This window comes from the organism of the source record quoted next, unplaced genomic scaffold, assembly GCF_019419815.1.
Source record: "Pyrus x bretschneideri cultivar Hongxiangsu unplaced genomic scaffold, Pyrus_bretschneideri_v1 Contig58, whole genome shotgun sequence".
Taxonomy (NCBI): Eukaryota; Viridiplantae; Streptophyta; class Magnoliopsida; order Rosales; family Rosaceae; genus Pyrus; species Pyrus x bretschneideri.
In genome coordinates this window covers 1,192,851-1,213,050 of record NW_025999796.1, presented here as the reverse complement: position 1 = coordinate 1,213,050, position 20,200 = coordinate 1,192,851, and the positions used below count along the sequence as shown (strand labels likewise).

The following is a 20,200-nucleotide window of genomic DNA, read 5'->3' as shown; positions in this document are numbered from 1 at the left end:
TATTTGGTTGTCATTTACAAATAGTCACTTTGCTTATAATGGTTTGTGTTCGTATATATTAACATTTTTGTTGTGTTATTTACTTTTATGTTTCATATTTAGATGGCAACTTCTACACAACGAGGAAAAAGGGTGAAGCAGGTGAGGGATCCCTTACCTCCTCTTCCAAATGATGCATTTACACCGCCACCACCATCTCCTCCGCCACCTCCTCCACTACCACCACCTACACCTTTGCGAGGAAAGAGGGTGAAGCGAGCAAGGGATTACTTACCTCTTTCCCCAAACGATGCACTTGCACCTCATCCGCCACCTCCTCCACTAATACTTCTTCCATCATCACCTGTACCTTCGCCAACAAACACTAACTTAGGTAAGAAAGGTAGCTACAATTATTTACTTTTTCCTTATTAACATAGTTTTAAACAACACATTACATTGATTAGAGATACATATATTTTTCTAGAGACAGATTTTGACTTTTTTCCAAAAATGATGACTTGTGGAAAGTCATGTGGGAAAGGCGTCCATGATATTTCAGAGGCCAAAACGAGTTGAAGATGCCAATCATCTTTGATTTTAAACATCAAGTTCCAAGTGATCCAGTTGTGTCAAGTTTTTCACGTCCGAGATAGGGAATGTTGTTCGGACTTGTTTACTGATTTGCTATGAGAGATGGTTTAAGGTCTCAGCTTCAGAAAGAAGAAACTATGAAAGAAGTTGCTTGTGAGTTTTGAATTTAATTCAATTAATTCATTGTAATTTCAAGCACTCACTTGCATATATTTATGTTCAACAATAGGTATTATTCGTTGTGGACTAATCCCATCCGAAGATTATTGAATATGTTGACTGAATTTTGTATTTTGTGATGCTAATTTCGTCACATATTAGAATAATAAGTGATGGCAGAAGCCTCACATAAAAGGAAAATATGTGGCGACTCCAATATTCGTCACTTAAACTATCGGTGACGCTGTATAGGTGACACTAATTGTGATGCTGAAATTTCGTCACATATAGTCAAATGTGATGATTTGTCATATTTATGTGACGAATGTCGGTTATCACAAAAGCCATATTTTCTTGTAGTGTCATATTCACTTTAGATGGCTTCAGGTCAATTGATTAAAAAAATATAGTCCAAATAAGCTTTACCCGATAACACACGAAAATATTTGGGAAGTATTTGTTAGCTTGCAAACATTACGCTTGGGGCAGGTTGGTGATGATTCAAACCAAACGGAGGTCGAAAAAATCGTAGGTCAGTAAAAAAACCCACTGCACAGCAACAGAGAATGATCTTGATGGTAGTGAGGTCCAAAAACTTAGAGATTCGAGTTGAATCTTGAATATTCCTAACGAGATTGCGACTAGAATCTCGTGGATTCATTGTCAGAAACGACTGGTTATGCCGAGAAATGACCACTACAGGTCATCTGTAGTGATTTGTTTGGACTTTGGGCTCTGTAGGTGGTGGCCCAATTCGATTAAAGAAGAAAACAACAAAGCCGTCATTTTGGAGCCCAGATGCTTGCCTCTACGGCTTTGCTCAACGCCAAAGGCTCGGCTCAATTCCCCCCTTGGCAACTTTTTTTTTTCAATTTTAGGGGTTTTTTGTTTTTTTTTTTTTTTTAATCTTAATTCATGCTTCTATTTTCATGTTTTTCTTTAGCTCACAAATTCCACGTACTGATTTTATAAATTCGTATGTAGGAATATATATATTGAAAAATATATGCAATATATTTATATATGATCTGAAGGTAAATATAAATGTAGGGGTTCATGCGTCATGGGAAATGTTTTCAGGCATCATGGTCGTTAAAAATATCACACTTGGATTTTAGGAGAACCTGATTGGCATAAAACAATTTTGAGCCTTTGAATTTGTAGAAGATTTGTCTCCATAATCCGGTCTGTTGTATTACATTCAACACATAAAACATAAATTGAACCAATAGAAATATATTAATTCAATAAAATAAGTGTGCTACTAAACCCACTCCATTGTCCTCTTTCCCACTCCTTTTTAATGAAAATGTTAAAGAAATATATATCCTTTTAGAAAAAGACTTTTAAATCCCTAACTGTTTCTCTTCCTCACCGTCTCTTGCTTCGTCCCCCATTTCTCTCTTCCCCGTTCTTCTCTTCTCTTACGTTTCATCTCTCTGTTCTGGCTTCTTCACCGATAGCTATGTTGTTTCTTATCCTCTCCCTTAGAAACCAGTCTCAAAGAGGGTAAAAGGGGAATCGTAGTCTTAGTTCAATGATGTGAAGCTTACCGGTACACTCTCCCTCTTAAACTGCTTCCCCTTTACTTACGTATTTGCCTTTTTTTTATTTTTTTTATTTTTTTATTTTATTTTTTTACTATTTCTGATTTTTTTTACTTTCACTTTTTGGATTCAATTCTTTTGATTCGAACGAAATTAGTTGAATTGAGGAAGCAAATCTCTTACTCTCTACAACTCTCCAACAAAACCAATGACTATGTAGCTTTCAAGATTGTAAATTTTCACCCTTTTTAATTTTTCGCCAGATAGGTTAATTTCTGGATTTGTTCAATTTGGACTGTTAGAGATTTGCAATCTTGATTTTGGTGTAATGTTACTTCACGAAGGGACTGGTGGTGGAAACAAGTCATTGGAGGTGTGGTGTATATTGGTTATTTTATAGAGAATTGAGTGAATTCTGAGGTGTGATTTCTCACCCATTGTGCCTTTTTTATATTATTAGGGAAGGTAAATTTCTTACCCTAATAAGATTACAGCTAACACATGATACTATCTAAAGATTGGATATGGTAGAATCCTATAAGGATTTCCTAGAATTTAGGCTATCACATTCCTAATCTAATTAGGACAACAATTGTAAAATCATTTAAAACTAATGACAAAACCCATACTCACGATTAAGGAAAGTTTGAGGTGAAGGGAGAAGTACCTATTTGATGTCGTTAATGCAATCAATAACATTTTTTTTTGTCATTCCTCCAGTTGAACCAAAATCCAAATTAATACATAAAAAGAAAAAACAATACAATCAGCCAAAATGTGAAGAATCCTCACATTGATTAGAGAATCATAACTCATAAATCAAAACCAAACATAAGAAAAATAGTAAAATAACTTTTTCCTTGTTAGTCTTTTTACTGTCTTTCTAAAAGGTCATTAACTGGAATTGAGATAGATGCTTTTGGATTGATCCTACACAATCGTAAGAAAAAAAAGTATTGAAAATAAATTATGTATGCTGTTAAGAAATAGTGATGAATACTGGAAAAATTAAGAAAGTGATAAATAATGATGTATTTTTGTGATACCTCTAATATGAGCTAACAATCGTAGAACCTTAATGATGATTGTGGAAGCATGATTTTTCAGTGCAGGAGTAAGACAGATCGGAATACGAATACCTTAGAAGTTTGGTCATAGACTCAATAGCTCTGAACTTATCGAGCTATATAGATGGAACAGCGATGCCACTATCATCCTGTTCCGGATAAGTGGGTGAAGTCCATCAACTTTGCTGAGATTGACCATTCTTGTTTCGCAAGATACGGAAACTTGACCTGATACGGAATCAGCCAAGTTTCCTATATTCTTAGAGATTTTTACAATCTAGGGCTTGGCATGTGCCTTAAGTATTCATACTTTTAAAAGGATGCAATATCTACTCCTAGATATCCTCTGGATTTTCTCGCTTAATATGGATTATATATCGTAAAATGACTTTTTCAACTACTATAAATACACCCTTCTGGGGTTTATCTCTGGTAGCGCAATCATCACATAATATATTCTCTTGCCTATTGGAGGGTAATAGTTGAAAAATTAAGTTCATTAAGCAACATAATGCATGCATTTAACAATTAAATGACAGAAGCATGCATCTATACACTTTAAAACATAACTTAAACCATGAAATTCAAAGCCTGCTAGTGGTGATTAACCAAGACTTAACTCAAATCTTAAAGAAAGGAGTTGAGATTTCTTGTACCTTTGAAGTTCCTTTTGCATAAGTAAAGGCTAATCACCCATGAGAGGCCCTTCATTCCTTGCATTATTGCATCTTGGATTCTAGGATTTGGAAGCTTGAATGGATTCTCCAAGAGTCCCCATGGTAGGAGACCTTTAACTTTCGACACCAAGGATGAATGAAGGAGAAGTGAGTGACCCTAGGCGAAGAAGATTGCTAGCTATTTCTCTTAGAGAGGACCAGCCTCTTAGAGGAAAGAGAGAGGCTTGAGAAAGCTCTCTTTTCTTCATACAAACCTTAATAAGGGATGAGGCTATAATGCCTCTTTTATACTCACCAACTTTTGTGAGCAATTTGGACCAAAAGACCCTTCCCTCATCCTTCTCTTATGTGGCTGGGTTTCCCAAGCTTTTGGGGTTGTTTAGGCTTCTTGAATTTTAGTCATTAAGTTGTCATACAACATAAGTTAATGGGCTTGACAATTCGAAGCCCATTAGGCCTTGAGGCTTAACACTAATTAAAGGTCTAAAATGAACTTATTCGTATGACTAATTCATATATTAATTCATCATTGCCATAAACAATTAAACTATTTAATTGTCCTTAGTCATCTTCATTATATCCTTCAATCAATACCTTACACGGCCTTCAATCAATACCATAAACAATTAAACTTTGTGTGGTGATTTGATATTTTGATATGAGGTGGAGGCGTTTCAGATTCAAATGTGCCGTCTTGGGTACCGTGCCATAAGTCTGTAATGATGAAACTTTATGTTTGTTGTGTGAGCACGAAAAACAAGAAATTACCTCTGATACTCTTCACTAATGTTTAACTGTTGGATTTGTCGATCCCCAAGGACATCGATCCATATTCAACGGCTATATGATTTGAAATGTCTTCTTAAATACCCATCGCATCCTTATACTCATTTCCTTATCAAATCTTTAATTTTTTTTGTCTGTCCAGAAATGCATCGATAGTTTTTTTCTCCAATTCGAACTTATTTTTCTCATATTTCCTGGAAAATCTGTTCTTCTAGCAAAAAATATGGCCACCACTTTATCTGTTCATCCCGCTCTTTATTCTAACCTTGATACTTTCTCTTATCCTTAGAGTCTGTAATAAATAAGAAGAGTTTACCTTGTGGGCCACACCCATGTATAAAATAGGTGTAGAGTCTGGTGGGTGGATAACCATGATGTAATTGGTAAACTCCCCAAACCTTCCAACCCTAATCGCCCTTGTACTAGGATTCATCCTTGGTATTTAGATTTTGGGTTAAGGTTCCTTTTATAACCTTTATTGAAAGAGATTTTAATCTTCTATCAAATTGGCCTTTATGAGCTCACTTCTCTTTAATACACATTATCACTTGTTTTTGGTGTCTAAACAACTGGTATGGAGCTAAAATAGGCCTTCCAAAGTTTCTTATCCTTTACGCAATGTGAAGGAGAACTGAAACCCGATACTAATTTTAGTCCCATATAACCTCAAGTGGCCTGCATACAACATCGACTTACCTTGACAGGACAAAGATTGATACAAAGACACCATTCTTGTTGACGGGAATTGGGAAGAAGATATATATGGGTTGAGAGTCCCTAAGAAACATACCAGCAATCTTGATTGCAAAATCGATAGTAAAAACCTCGATCCATGTTACCCTGAGCTTATTGATAAAGCTTTCTATATCATCCCTTATGCGTACTAGAGCTGGAGATGGCTCATTGCCCTAGAGAAAGAAAGAGTACATGGGAATGATGCCATCATAGACTCTTGCTCCAATCATCTTATCTAAAACCCAACGTGGGTTGATGCTGAGATCGTTAGGTTGCCCTTAGACCCAACAACTGCTAAAGGTGTTTCCAAGCCCGAGAAGAAGAAAAGGAAGAAACCGGATGAGGTTATCCTAAAATAGGTTCACTTTAAGGCTTCCATGAAGAGGGCTAAATTGGCAAGTAGCTTCGGCAGCCATCAAGGTAAAGCGTCGAAAACCATTAACCTTATTTCTTCGGCTAATGAACACTTTCAGCAACTTTCAATAATCAGTGGCAATGAAAGGGGAAAACCTACTCCCAAGAGAGTTAGGAGCCCTATCAGAGGCTTATCAGAGAAAAAATATTTTGCTGCAGCACATAACTAAACGCTGTCGAATCAACAACAGTAGCTACAACATTAAGGCTCTCAAATTCGAACATTCGTTTAACTGATTTGCAACTCAACCCCTCAGTTGCCCATATCTCATCTCCAGTTGAAGAAATGATCAGTAATTTCTAGAAGTAAAACCTACTCAATCCATTACTCTTAAAGGCATCTTCAGCAAAGCATCATGCTTAGTAATTAAGCTTACCCATGATTCGATACCACTTCTTATAGATGCAAGTGGTCGGCATGATATTAGGCATGCTCAGGCTCTGGTTCACTAAGTTGTTTCTCCTGTTGATTTCCGAGAGGTGATGGCTAATGATGACCTACTGAAAAAATACTATCGGAGTAGATGCATAGTTAACTTTTTTACTGTGCTTCCATTTCTAACAATGTTTTTATCTTTTCTCTTCCTTTTTATACCATACTCTCTTTAAGAAAATACTTGGATAGAGGCTATGGTTCATGCCCAAAAGGATAAGATTTTTGAACTCGAAGTTGTTTACAAGAGTGAACTGGCTAGCAGAATTAAACTCGAGAGGGATTTACAAGAGAAAAGTTCTAAATTGGAAGCACTTTTAGACACCAAACGATCTTGGAGGGATTGATAAGGGTGCCTTAGTGGTGCATTTGGGTGATTTTAAATCAACAAAAGTCCAAAGGGAAAGTAAGGCGAACATTGGCATCAGAGCAATGTTCTTGTGATACTGATACATCTATCCTTCAGTTAGACTTGGATGTTTCTCAATGGGAGGTAATTCAAATTGAGAAGTTCTAAGAAAAAGCCCTTTAGTAGAATGAAGCGGATCTTACAAAGATATTGCAATTATATAAAGAGACAATCGACTGCGAGGATAATTAGGGTTACCTCGCTTGTTACACATGTTAGGATCATCGCGATGAATGTAATTCTGGCTGTTTGTTGATGGATATTCGGGAGGTTGGTTTTCTTGTACCTTTATCTTTTGCAGTTGATTCGACGATCGAAGGGAGCTAGTCTAGTTGACCTAAATGTTGCTTCTATCGAACTTCCTCAAGCAAGTCTTGGGGGTGTTGCAAATGCGATTGTTGATGAAGAGTCGTAATTGTTAAGTTCTTTCATTTTCTTTATCCGTTTGTTATTCAGCTAGAATATATGGGGGCTCGTCCAATTCATAACTTGAACTTCTCCTACTTGTTTACGAGCCTCATGCTCTTCCAGAGTTTCCCTTACTAATGCGTAATTTCCAAGCAATGTTTGTCTTTCTGAATGATCATGATCTGATTTCTCTTCGTATACTATAGTTTAATCCAGAAATTCTTCCAAAGTAAGCTAACTACGAAGTGGTAAGTGACACAGCGGAGCACGAGCAAGCTTGTGGGCCAGGAACAGAGCTCAAAAGCCCCATTGGCTAAGTTAATTCAGAAGAAAATTACCTCCCAAGCTTAGTGCCCATAGAGATCCATCGTGATATCTGGAGTACCACCTTACTTCGGTACTAGGAATTAAAATACTAAACCCATGGAAAACCTCTTGCTTTGCACTTACCTTTTTGCATTGACCGGATTAAGGGTAGAGAATTATTGTCTGATGTCTTGAATGGCTGTGAATCTTAGGTGAAAGTTCTTTGGGGACCTAGTCACCTACATGTGGGTCGGAAACACTTTTGACAATAAGCTTATGATGGAGTGTTAGGAGATGAGTTATTCAAGGATTTGTCTTTGGGCAAACGGCATCGTTGCGATTAAGTACGGAATGGACAACATACATATCTCGAGAATGAAATTGAACTGCATATAGTTCGGATGGTATCTTTTTCTATTCGATTTGAAGGCGTCAACAGGGGGTTCACCTTAGGGTGATGGGTATCGGGTTTCTCGAAGTCCGCTCATTTGAATCCTCGTATTCCGAGATTCTGCGTCCTTCGTAGATGCAGTTTATGTTAAGAGTAGACTTTTGCTGGACGTTGATCTTTATCATTGGTATGCTTATCCAACCTGTCCCTGCCTTTGGGTTCAGTTGAGACTTTTTTCCTTGCCTTGTCTTTGACAAACTCCCAACAATGTCCTTGATTGAGCAATTCTTCTATATAATCCCTTAGCATGCGACAGCCCCTAGTAATTTGACCAGTGCTCTTATGAAAAGAGCAGTATTCATTCGGGTTCTTCTTCGCTAGATGCTTCGGGAGTAGCATTAAGCATCGAATGAAGGGTTTATCTTTTATGCTGTGGAGGGTGTTGTTGATGGTGGTGTTTAGAGCGATGTACTGCTTTAGCTTGGGTGGGGCTTGTTTGTCTCGACATCTTCTATTAGCTTGGCATGGGGAAGAAGGATGAGTGTCTCTATCACTTCTTCTTTTATCAGTCCTTTTGGAATAGTCTGGTTTGACCATCATCCTTCTAGTCTTATCATTCCAATATGTGAGGTGGTCTGTTATATCAAAGCATTTTCTAGAATGGCGTTTTCATATTTCATTTTGTTCTGCTTCTGAGAAAGAGGTGAATGGACGTATAAGCCTTGCTTGAATACCATGGTGGCTAGTTTATCATTGGGCTTCTCTATTTGCCAACTCCACGCGGAAGCACTTCAGATAGGTCATGAGGCTTTCATTTCTGGATTGTGGAATCATTCTGAACATGGCTCTGTGGTGTTTGCGCACATTACGATATACCGAATAAGTGTTGGTGAAGATGTCAACCAAGCTTTCAAAGAAATCAATTAACCTCGCTGGCAATTCTGAGTACCATCTCATCACTAGTCCTTCTAGGGTGGACAAAAACATCTTACACATCTATGCATCATTGTTGTTGTATAGTGCCACAACGTTCCGATAATGCATAATATGGTAGTACGGGGTGAAATTACCACAAAATGATTTAACATTGGGCTTCTGATCCAAACCATTGGTCTACCAGAGATGCGAAGGTGGTCATCTCTGACCCAACCTTTGGGATTCTCTTTATCTAGGAGAAATCGTCGCTCTTGATCTTAAGAGGATTCAGGCTAGTCAAACCCTAGGCCATAAGGCTCTGCTCTCGATACCCTTGTCATGTTCAAGGAAAGAGAGTCTTGCAAAGTTCGGAGTTTGCCGACAGAAGTCAAGTTAATGACTTGCTCGTCGCATAAGAAACCCATGCCTAGATCAGTGATGTTTAATGAAGTTGGGACAGTGACTGACTATAGGTTATCCTTTAAAGGTTATAGTGCTCATATTCGCATAACCGAAAACAGGAATTTGGGTTTGAAAGGTTGTCCCTCTCAAGTTTTCCAGATTTTTCATGTGTTTCTCAATGCCCATGAAAGTAGAGTGACTTTTGACTGGTTCTTCATTGTTTTTTGGTGTAGCTGTTACTCCTTATGGGTTACTCGTTCCAAGAGTAACAGAGGCGTTAGGTAACAAGTTATCCATTCTAAGAACAGCGGATGCATCTGGACAACGGGTTATCCCTGCCGACATGGTTAACGTTGGTGTTAACCGAGCTTTCTTTAGCAAACATGTCAGTGGTAGGGTGATCTGGTAAAAAGGAATATGAGTTTACTCTCAATGAAAGCACCAATTGTTGGAACCAAATATGTGCATCGCTGCGGATGGTGGAGGTACAAATTTGAGCAACCTACAAAGTAAAGAACAAACATGAGCAAGCATAAGACCGGAGGTGCGAGTGTGTGTCGACCAAAGGCTCTCCAACAGTCAAGTTAGTAAGTAATTTTAGACTCAAGTAGTGGGCAAGAAAATTAGAGTATTGAGATTGCGTTACCAGAGACAAACCCTAGATGGGTGTATTTATACCATGGGGAGAAACCTTTTAGGATAGAATCCTTGTTCTAAGCTAGGAGAATCCTAGAAGATATCTAGAAATAGATATTGCACTCTTTTAGAAGTTGTAATTACCTTCGTCGCATGCCAATTCGTAGATTGTAAGACCTCTAAGACTTATGAGAAATCTGATTGTGTCCATATTCAGATCAAATATTATGTCTTGTGGAACAAGCATGGTCATCCAGCGGAGTCGCTTAGACTTCGCCTGTTACCTTGAAACAGGTTGATGGTGGCACCATTGCCCAGTCTGATCCAGCTGCGCTTGGGGCTAGTGAGTCCATAATTGGACTTCTGAGGTAACGATATTTGAATCAGCCTTACTCCGACTCTAGAAAATCATGGTCCCACAATGACGGCGCATGATAAAGTTTAGAAAATGTAATGTTAAGGAGATCAATTTTTTGAACCAAGTTTTGTAAACCAAATGATGTGGTTGTTGATGATTAGATTATTACTTAAGTGTTGATTAACATGCTTATTTCCTATTGGTTACACATAATTTGGTTTGCAAAGTTAGTTTAAAATTTTGGTCTACCTAGCATTACTATTTTAGAAAAGCAATACCTTGGGGTTCTTCTTTTATATAAATCGATTGACTAAGAGATATATTCTAGTCAATTGGGTACATTCGTACATGCATGATGAGAAATTTTTCAATGTACATACTTGGAAAAACATAAGCCAATATAGCACATGTGATAATATAATGGAGGAACACTTAACAAATATATCATCTCTCTAATTGTATTATGACAAGTGTTGTATTGTCTTGTATTTTGGTTACACGAAAAAATCTTTCATACATAAGGCAATGATCAATGTATTAGATGAAGACTAAAGCACATGTCAAAAACAGTAAAACAAGTCGTGTAGTAAAGTACGAGGTCTTACACGTCCCTATTTATAATGCTACAAGAAAAATTATAAGGATTATCTTGGAGAATCCTTGATTGGATGAGATTGAGCTTCCTTGTTTTGAAAGAATATGTTTTTAAAGATGAAAGCGTAAGGGTAGGAATTAGTTATTAATTTTACCTATAATTCCCTTGCCTTGTCTACTTGCCATGAGCATAGGAGCTTGGACAAGTTGTGGTTAACAGCTCAGGTCTTCTTGGTGGTTGTACTGCGTGTGGAACGAATATGAGCATCACTAGGGCATTCTCGCCAATCAAGTATAAAAGTCTACGTATCAGCTCCAGAATTTTCTGAATTATCTATTACTCCACAATTGTATCATGGAATCCCCGAGTACAATTTATCCAAGCTATGAATGTAATTAACAAAAATATAATTCTTTAACAGAGGTTGCGCATGTTGTAACATCATATGTGTATATGCATGGTTGGTAGTATCAGTGAGATCAATTTGGTCTAAAAGGATTACTTAACATTTTAGCAAAGGATGCAAACATTAATCTCGGAATTTAATGGGAATTTCTAGTTTCCGACAAACAAAAAAAGGTCTTATTTCCCAAAAACAAAAATTAGGTTTTGTGCGGTTAAAGCTTCATTCACAACATAGAATCAAAAGTAGGTTAGGATGCAACAAATAAATGTCATGTCGAAGTAAGAGACAAAAGACATTTTCCCTCTAACAAAATCAATCAAAAATGAAAATAATATAAATATTGAACATGCATGGAAAAAAAATTGAAAACAAGAAATAACAAGGAGAAATGAGTAACAAGGCAAAGCACCTTCACTCTCTCCAGCTTGGACACTTGACAGACACACAAAATACAAATACATGACATACATTGTAAGCACATCTTTCGGATTACAACTAACTATACGGTACAAGTATATTGTTTCGTGTCAATAAAACTAATACATGTCGTATTTTATTAGCACAAATAAAAACTTCAGAAACTGTTATTAGCACTCCACATAAATGTATTATTTTTTCTAAATATAAAAAATTTAAAACGCAAATTAAAAATTCTAGAATGTTAACAACAATGCTCAAAACTTCTATATTTCTTTCATTTCATTCCCATAAGCTCGTCCCTATCTTTGTCATTCATCTCATCCCAATAATAAGATCTCTTTTTCTTAACTTTTTTCTCTTTTTCTTCTCTTCCCTAAACATTCCAAGCATAAATATCTCGTTCGCGCCCCCCTCATCCGCTACAGAAAGGCAACAGGAGGGTTACGAGATGGGTCACTCCGACCCACTCATTCCCTCAATCATAACACACCCAACCCCACCATCACCACCTCTCTCTCTCTCTCTCTCTCTCTCTCTCTCTCTCTCTCTAAAATGATCCACAAACAACCGTTCCCATAAAACCACCTTTTATATATTCTTATTACAAAAACCACTACTTACATTTTACATCCATTCCCACTTCACTCCGACCAGACTAGTCCCATCCTCTCTCTCTCTCTCTCTCTCTCTCTCTCTCTCATAAAAAGTTCTTTCTTTTCTCATCTTTTGTCTTTGTGTTCGTTCTCTGTACATTTTTTATTTCTTTAATCACAAATTATATTTTGTTTCTCTTTTTCTGTTTTCACACCTTAGCCTTTCTCTCTCAAGAAATACTACCTGATCAGGATATATATTACAATTTAAGCTTTGAAATATTATGTCAATGGATTTGATGGCATCTGAACGTGTTTGTTATGTTCACTGCAACTTCTGCAACACCATTTTAGCGGTATCTCTCTCTCTCTCTCTCTCTCTCTCTCTCTCTCTCAGTCATGTCCTTAATTATTCATTTCTAAGGTTTATTTGTGCCATGTATTTTAACAGCTGAATTGACCAATACCCGGGCTTTCGTTATTTTAGCTTTCAGATCAAGAATGAATTTGATTCGTATGTCCCTCTATCCAACCGAAAATAAAAACTTACTTAAGGTGCAGAAGAATATATAATGGGGTTTTTGTGAATATATAGAACAATTTTGGCCCTTAACCGACTACTTAAAATGCCCTTTTCTGGTTAAAGTTTAAGTACTCGAATTGACGCCAAGAATTGCGAATTCTTGTGATTCATATGGAATTGATCAAAGAATCTGTCTCCTACCTTATATTTTATGAAGAAATCTACCTGGGTTTTGGCCTGCAGGCCTCCAAGTACATGAAAATAATAAAAAATGAAAAAATCATTTTATGAACGTCAAGATCGACCAGTAGTTGTAGAATTCCAATCGACCCCATAAAGAGTTAGGTGGATTTATAACAATAACAAAAGTGAGGGAAGATTGCTTCCGGCTAAAGATAGCAAACAAATCTCCTGAATGTTTTCCGCTGCGGGATTCTCATGGCCATGAACTAGGGCAACAAGTAGCTAGGTTATTAGCTAGAGTTGAAGTTTCAGATCCCAAGCTATATATGCCCAACTTTGTGCACATTCCTACTCCTTACTTATAATCTCTCTCTCTCTCTCTCTCTCTCTCTCTCTCTCTCTCGATGAATAAATGTGATCCAGTTGTTACATATTTCAGGTTCTGAATACCAATGTAGTACAGAAGGCGCCTTTTCCTTACCTTTTCCTTACTCTTTACAAACACCTGTGAATATAGTCTGAGGAACGGAGTGAGGGCGAGAGAGAGATAGCGCCAAAGCAGCAAATAGTGCTTCTTGTTTCTTCTTTGTTTCATCATAGGGTGCCTCTGATAAATAAGCCCTTTTAAAATTATTTCCTTTTTTTTCTTTTTCCTTTCTGAACTCTATGTATTGTGATTTTTGAGAAAATATATATACGGAAAATGACGATTTTAAACACTGGAGAGTTCACTGCAGAATGTATAGTGGTTAAATTAGTGTAGTCGATGATGATGATGATTCGGCCTCTTCCTTTAATCATGAGTAGTTATGTTTGATAGTGAAGAAGACTGAGTGGATAATCCTGCTGGTCATGGCCTTTAATGGTTTCCGTTCCCGTCAAGTCGCTTTCTTTCGTCCTCTCTCTCTCTCTCTTTCTCTCTGTGTTGATACACTGAAATATTTCTTTATATCTTTTATCATCTTCCTTGCGGGTGTGTCAGGCAGAAAAGCCAGAAGGGGCACCGAAAGGAAAAAAAGAAAAAGAATAGCATCTCTATGTGCGCGTGTGAGTTTCTGTGTGTCTGCGTGTAAATCAGTCAGAGAGAGAGAGAGATGGTTTATGTGTGTGTGTCTTAACTCTTAGGTAATTAAATGAAGGGGGCCAAGAGACCTTGCAGCTATTTTCTCATGTGTGGTTTGAGATCAATTCTGCGCACGTACTTTGTTAATTTGAGAAAACAGGTTTTCAGATGCATTTGGGCATTTCATCCTTCTCCTTGTTCTTCTTATCCTTCTGATCATCATCTTCTTCTTTATAACTGGATTATTCATCCTCATACCTCATATCGCTGATGCGTGTCCTATGTATCGCTGTTTTCAATTGATAAGAGTTCTTCATAATGAGATCATGATATGACTATAAATGCAATCTGGTTTTTTCTCATACAGGATTTGTTTCTGTGTTATGTTTGATTTTTTGTTTGGTCAATAGGGTTTAGTTACGATCATATGATGGTTACATTAACGCCTTTGAGTGCATGTGCGCGAGAGAGCAAGAAATAAAGATTCAGGTGCCAACAAATTAAACTAGAAATCAATCAACATGATATTAAGCATTAACTAAGTTAACCTAGCTAGAATCTCACATTTATTAGTAGTATACTGGTTACTTTTATTTTTCTTTTAAGAAGAATAAATTAAGCATTTAGGTAATAATTTACTGTACCTCCTACATTATATACGTATCGATAACTGAATCGAATAGTGCAGGTGAGTGTTCCATGCAACAGTTTACTGAATATGGTGACGGTGAGATGTGGGCATTGTGCCAATCTGCTCTCTGTTAATACCGGAGGTTCCCTTCATTCGACTACCATTCCTCCTCAAAATCCTCAGGTACTCATACATTAATTATTAATTTAAATGTATGTTTATTTTTCTCTGCAAATGATGGATTGCCGTGCACTCGAAGTTCAAACCCTATAATTCTTTTAGTATAAATTAGACTAGTACTATTGTTTGTAAGAAAATTACAAATATGTGCATTTTGCTCTCCTTTTCTTAGATAACATTATACAATATTTTTTCTGACTCGGATTCCCTACATTTCAACATGGAATTTGATTGGGGTGTATGTGAACAAGGTAGTTTTATGTGCAAGTGTGGGAGTGAATTTATTCATGATAAGTTAAGGATTAGACACAGTGATTTTTAGTTTTTCAAGAAGTATTAAAGATCGAGCAGTGATTATTCAATCATTGCCAACTCGATATTATGTATTTCCGTGTTGAGTGTGTCTCTGAAATCTGAATTCAAGTTCTTTTCGAGCCAACTGTGATTTGACTGATATATATTAATGTAATTTAATTATATTTTGGTTAATAATTTATTAACGAAAGTTACCGAAACAACACCTGAGCTCCGAGGATTCAAATAAAAACCGCGGATCGTCGTCCTCGTCGTCATCATCATCCAAATCCAACAAGTTTGGTCATGCATTTGAGTCTCTAGAGCTTCATGAACAACCTAGAGTCTCTCCCATACCCCGTGAGTCTCTCTCTCCCTCTCTCTCTCTCTCTCTCAAATTGAATAAACAATTTTTCAGTGTGAGCATAATACAAGCACTTAAGCTATATGTCATTAATTATAAAAGTGAAAGGGACACTTGAAAAAATAAAAAATAAAAAATAAAAATCTTTCCTCCACTTGTATAATAAAATATGACGTACGTATTGCGTCATATTCCGGATACGTTGAAAAATCTCTTACCCCCTCGTCTAACACTTAATGTCTCATACCAAATGTTAATTGCAAAACCAACTACTTAGGTTAATAAATTATCTTGTGATAGCTTTGAACAACTTACATCTCCACACAATTGGAAAAAAAGTAAATAACAAGGCAAAATCACCCAATATACTTCAAAGTGATCATGTTCTAATATCATTTATTTAGGTTAGTTGAATGTGGTCCATCCTGTACAACCGAGTCGAGTTCTCTATGTGCAATTTAAACTTGGTTTCAAATAGAAATATCAATTGTATAAGAAAAAAAATATCTAAAACCATTTAGTTTGAATATAAAAGCTTCATGCAAACACCATTTACAAGTGCTCAATTAGGGATTTGTCCTCACCTCCTCATGGGCCATCGAGGATGGTGACCTTTCATAGCAGATTTCAGTACCCGTAAATTAATGGATAGCAACGTCCTAGAAACTGTGCTCACGAGGATTAATACTTTCACATTTTAATACAATAACTATTTCAGAAAATAAATTAATAGGTTGCACTTTTGAAGTGTGGAATCTAGCTATATATCATTGGAACGAGGTGCAAAGTATTTTAGCTAGCTAGCTCGATCGAATGATGTAATTTTGTCCTACCGCCCACTGCCTACTGGTTTCATGGGAAGCATTTGCACAATGTATTATATTCTCAAAATAAAACAAATTTCTTCAAACTAATTGTTTTTGCATACATATATGATAGCACCAGAGAAAAGACAGCGGGTTCCCTCAGCATATAACAGGTTTATCAAGTAAGTTTACTTTTAATCGTTGTTTTTGTCACACATTTTGTTGCTACAAGTTATCGATGATGGTAATATTATTATTAGGAGATGAAATTACCCTTGAAGATGAAATACTGATAAGATAATTAATTTAATCTCTCTCTGTCTCTGCAGGGAGGAGATCCAAAGGATTAAAGCTAGTAACCCTGACATTAGTCATAGGGAAGCTTTTAGCAAGGCAGCTAAAAATGTAAGTTACGAGTTGATAACATAGCAGCCATCATGTTTCTCAAAATTTTCATATTTCATATGGGAGGCCTATTAGCTCATTATGATATGGTAGGACTATCAAGTTATAATTTGGTAGTATATATTTGAACCAACAAGTTGATCCATACTACATTATAGTAAGGGATGATTTGATTTTCTTCCCGATCGAGAACCGATGTAAGTATTTCATCTATAAGAATATAAATCAATCTTTGGCCTACATCATGATAATAAGGGTGTGCTATCCACACACCCCTTTTTACTTCTCATATACCCTTCAAATTTTTGGCCGTCAGATCGGATGAATCGAAGAAGATCAAAGGACTGAAATTAACAAGGAGTGTGTGAGAAGTAAAAGGAGTGTGTGGATAGCACACCTCTACTAATATATGGCTCTTGAAAATAACTTAACAGTCATACAATATATCATAATAATTGAGAACTTTCAAGAAAATTCTGTCGAAAAAAATACTAATCATACAGGAGTGTGCAAATATGGTATGACCAACCAATCAAAGAACAACCTACAGGTTATGTACCGAAACTCGAAAAGGTTGCTAAACATGCCTAAAATTTCACACTTTGTTATTATAAAATATAAATGAATGTTTTGGTTTCATCACTTGGGTGGTTGAATACATGAACATATATATAGAAACGGGGAATATTAAAATCTTACTTCATATAGACGAAAGCTTCAAAAAAAGTTTTAAAAGTTTAATAGGTCAATAAATAATTTCATATTTCAGCATAGGTTGATGCTCATTTCATTTTCTAGTAATTGAAACAATATTCCTGTCCAACTAAGTTCAATATGACTTGTTAAAATTTCACTTCATCGACATCTTACAATATGATTGACCCAATAGTCTATATTAAAAGTATTTTGTGACCTAAAAATGACCCCGAGGTTAAAGAGGAAACTCACGGTTTGACAAGTCCTTGGAAAAATAGGATCCTCTATTTGTGTTTGCTTTTATCATGCTTATACAAAAAAGAACTACTTGTTTCTGGATTTAAGGGTTATGTATTTTGAGTTTAGGATTTAGAGTTTTGTTGAAAAGCAATTTAATGAAAGTATAATGCAGAATTTAGACATAAGCTGATTAGTACTATACAAACTTCAAAAGACAAAGTAGAGAAGACTTGCGTCGCGTGGGGAATGTTAGTGATTTCCCACTATATTCAAATTGTTAGTACTGGTAATATTTGAAGTTATGAAAGTAGGGATTCTTCCAGTTTCATATAAGTTTCTCCTCCTAGCCTTAAATAGTCGAAACTATCACTAATACTAACAAAAGGAAATTAAGGTCGATCAACATACAAATTCTGTTAACAAATGATTGAATTTTTTTTTTCTTTTTTTGCAACTGTTTTTGGCACTTCAAAAATCTTGTTATACACTTCACAAGTGCATTTTTCTATCTAATTATAGAAAGTTTGGAGTGTAAAATGTATATTGATATACCAATAACAATTCCCTTTTGTTAATTTAACTTAATTAATTCTATAAAAGGCCAAAGGTAAAATCAGCTCAGCAAGATAATAAAAGATCAAGCTCTCAAAATAACTTATCCATGGACTTTTGCAATTTGAAGATTATAAGTATACTTATGCAAAACTGCATGTGAACTTTATTTATGATAGTAACATATACAAAACAAGTATGGAGATTGGATTTTATGTGGATTGCCTTTCAGCAATTAGCATCTGAGTCCTGACGATTAATAACAAATTAAGTGTGTGAAGTCAAGACTGCAAATTTCCTTGATGGTTAAGGTAGCAAGAAGCACGGTTAATGATTATTTTGATTAAAAGTTAGGTTAATGTTATTTATATGTACAAGATTTGGATCAGTAGTACATCCAAAGGACAAGATTTTAGCAATTGTTTATTAACACAAGTGTCCCCATATTGGAGAAGTAAATATCCATTACATTAAGTGGCCGGTAGCTCGCCTTAAAATTGCATTGAGACATTTTGTAAAAGTTTCATTCTGTTTTTGGGTTTTTTTTTCATATGGAAATTACTCATGACTCGAAGATAAAAGTACATTCAACTCAGACTTAATAAATGTAGAGAGCTTGGTGGCTCAACTTCAAATAAAGGATGATCTGAAGAAAGTGCGGCTCTAGTAATGGAATAAGCTATTCATTATTACCTTCTCTAGGACAAAAGGAAAGGTCTCTAAATCAAAAAAAAAAAATATTTAAGCACAGCTTTAGCCTTCTCATTGTCCTCAACCAGGATATAGAAGTTAAAGTCCTTCTTGCCACACCGCATGAATGGCGTTCTGAGCATCACCTTCAACTTGATTATATATGTATTAGGGTTTAGGACTTAGACTTGCTTCTACAATTAATATTGATATGTTCTTTTAGCTTATCATACATACTTTTTTGGTTACATTGGAAGGTTTCGAACCCTTGACCTAGCTTACTCCAATCCACCCTCAACACTAGACTAACCCCAGTGGTTTAGGCTCATACTTTCATTTATCAATATTGAAGTAGGATTGAGTGACCATCAATATGCAGATATATGTTCTAATTAAGTTCCAACAGCTTACAATCTTTCAGACATATGCAGCTACATTATATACCATTATACCAATTAATTTCACTTTTTCTCCCTTTAATTAATAAGATATCGAAGCAAGATAGTAGTAGTATAAAGGTCACCAAATAATTTGATTTATAAACATGAGCACAAATTGCAGGCATCCTCATTGTACAAAGTATCACACTATTTTAATAGAGTCTGCAGTATGAATTATGTGCATTTTTATTAAACGATGTAAAGTATGGAATTACGTGCAGTATTAAGGGTAATTAGAGAGACTACATTTATGATACAATGTGAATGTGCTAGTCAGAATAAAACCTATATATATCAACTGAGAAAATGGTCGTTTGTGTTGCAGTGGGCACACTTTCCCCACATTCACTTTGGATTAAAGCTGGATGCCGACAAGCAACCAAAGCTAGACCAGACTTTTGCAGGAAAGGGAACTTAAAAGTCTGATGGCTTGTACTAAAACAAACTGGTATACAAAAAATACCCCCTCCCGTGAGAAGTACCTGCAGGCTTCTCTCCCTCTATGTGTATGTATGTATGTATGTATGTATGTATGTATGATGCAATTACTTGAACATATTGAGGTTGATGAAGTCTCCTGATCCTGTAGCTAGGAAACCTCTTTAGAACCTCACTTTTTGTTTACTAGCTATAACTACGTGTTTAAATTGATTTTCCCTAACTGTCTAAGAAGCAAATGCTACTCCTGTGATTCGTTCAGGTTGAACATATTTTAATCTTTTAAGTAAACAGTTAAATATGCGTTTGTTGGATTACAAAGCATACTCTCTCTCTCTCTCTCTCTTGGTGGAAGGACCAAAAAAAATTAACCAATGTGATCAAGGTTCTAAAAGACGCTAGGCACCAGTCAGGCGGCGAGTTAGGGTCTAGTGCCTAGGCAGGACCTAGACAGCCTAGGTGGAC

General features: G+C 36.1%; 1 protein-coding gene across 4 annotated transcripts; it reads left to right on the top strand.

Annotated features, from left to right (window-relative positions):
- The first annotated feature begins 12,147 nt into the window (after positions 1-12,147).
- LOC125471162 (putative axial regulator YABBY 2) lies at positions 12,148-19,958 on the top strand. 4 transcript variants are annotated; one of them, XM_048571292.1, is made up of 6 exons: positions 12,148-12,586; positions 14,683-14,813; positions 15,317-15,464; positions 16,408-16,456; positions 16,604-16,679; positions 19,623-19,958. In XM_048571292.1, exons 2-6 carry the CDS (start codon positions 14,718-14,720, stop codon positions 19,713-19,715), a joined length of 462 nt encoding a protein of 153 aa, XP_048427249.1. In that variant the 5' UTR covers positions 12,148-12,586; positions 14,683-14,717; the 3' UTR covers positions 19,716-19,958. The 4 variants fall into 4 exon arrangements, with proteins under 4 accessions (XP_048427249.1, XP_048427248.1, XP_048427250.1 ...); XM_048571291.1 differs by having other exon boundaries at positions 12,153-12,586; positions 14,688-14,813; XM_048571293.1 differs by lacking the exon at positions 12,148-12,586 and adding an exon at positions 13,873-14,061 and having other exon boundaries at positions 14,688-14,813.
- Positions 19,959-20,200: the final 242 nt, after the last annotated feature.

Bases quoted from the DNA above. Each gene is read 5' to 3' on its own strand.
- LOC125471162 (XM_048571290.1), top strand. From the start codon at position 14,070: ATGAAGGGGGCCAAGAGACCTTGCAGCTATTTTCTCATGTGTGGTTTG. The intron at 14,160-14,687 runs GTTTTCAGATGC...CGAATAGTGCAG, and splicing joins TTGTTAATTTGAGAAAACAG to GTGAGTGTTCCATGCAACAG. The intron at 14,814-15,316 runs GTACTCATACAT...TATTAACGAAAG, and splicing joins TTCCTCCTCAAAATCCTCAG to TTACCGAAACAACACCTGAG.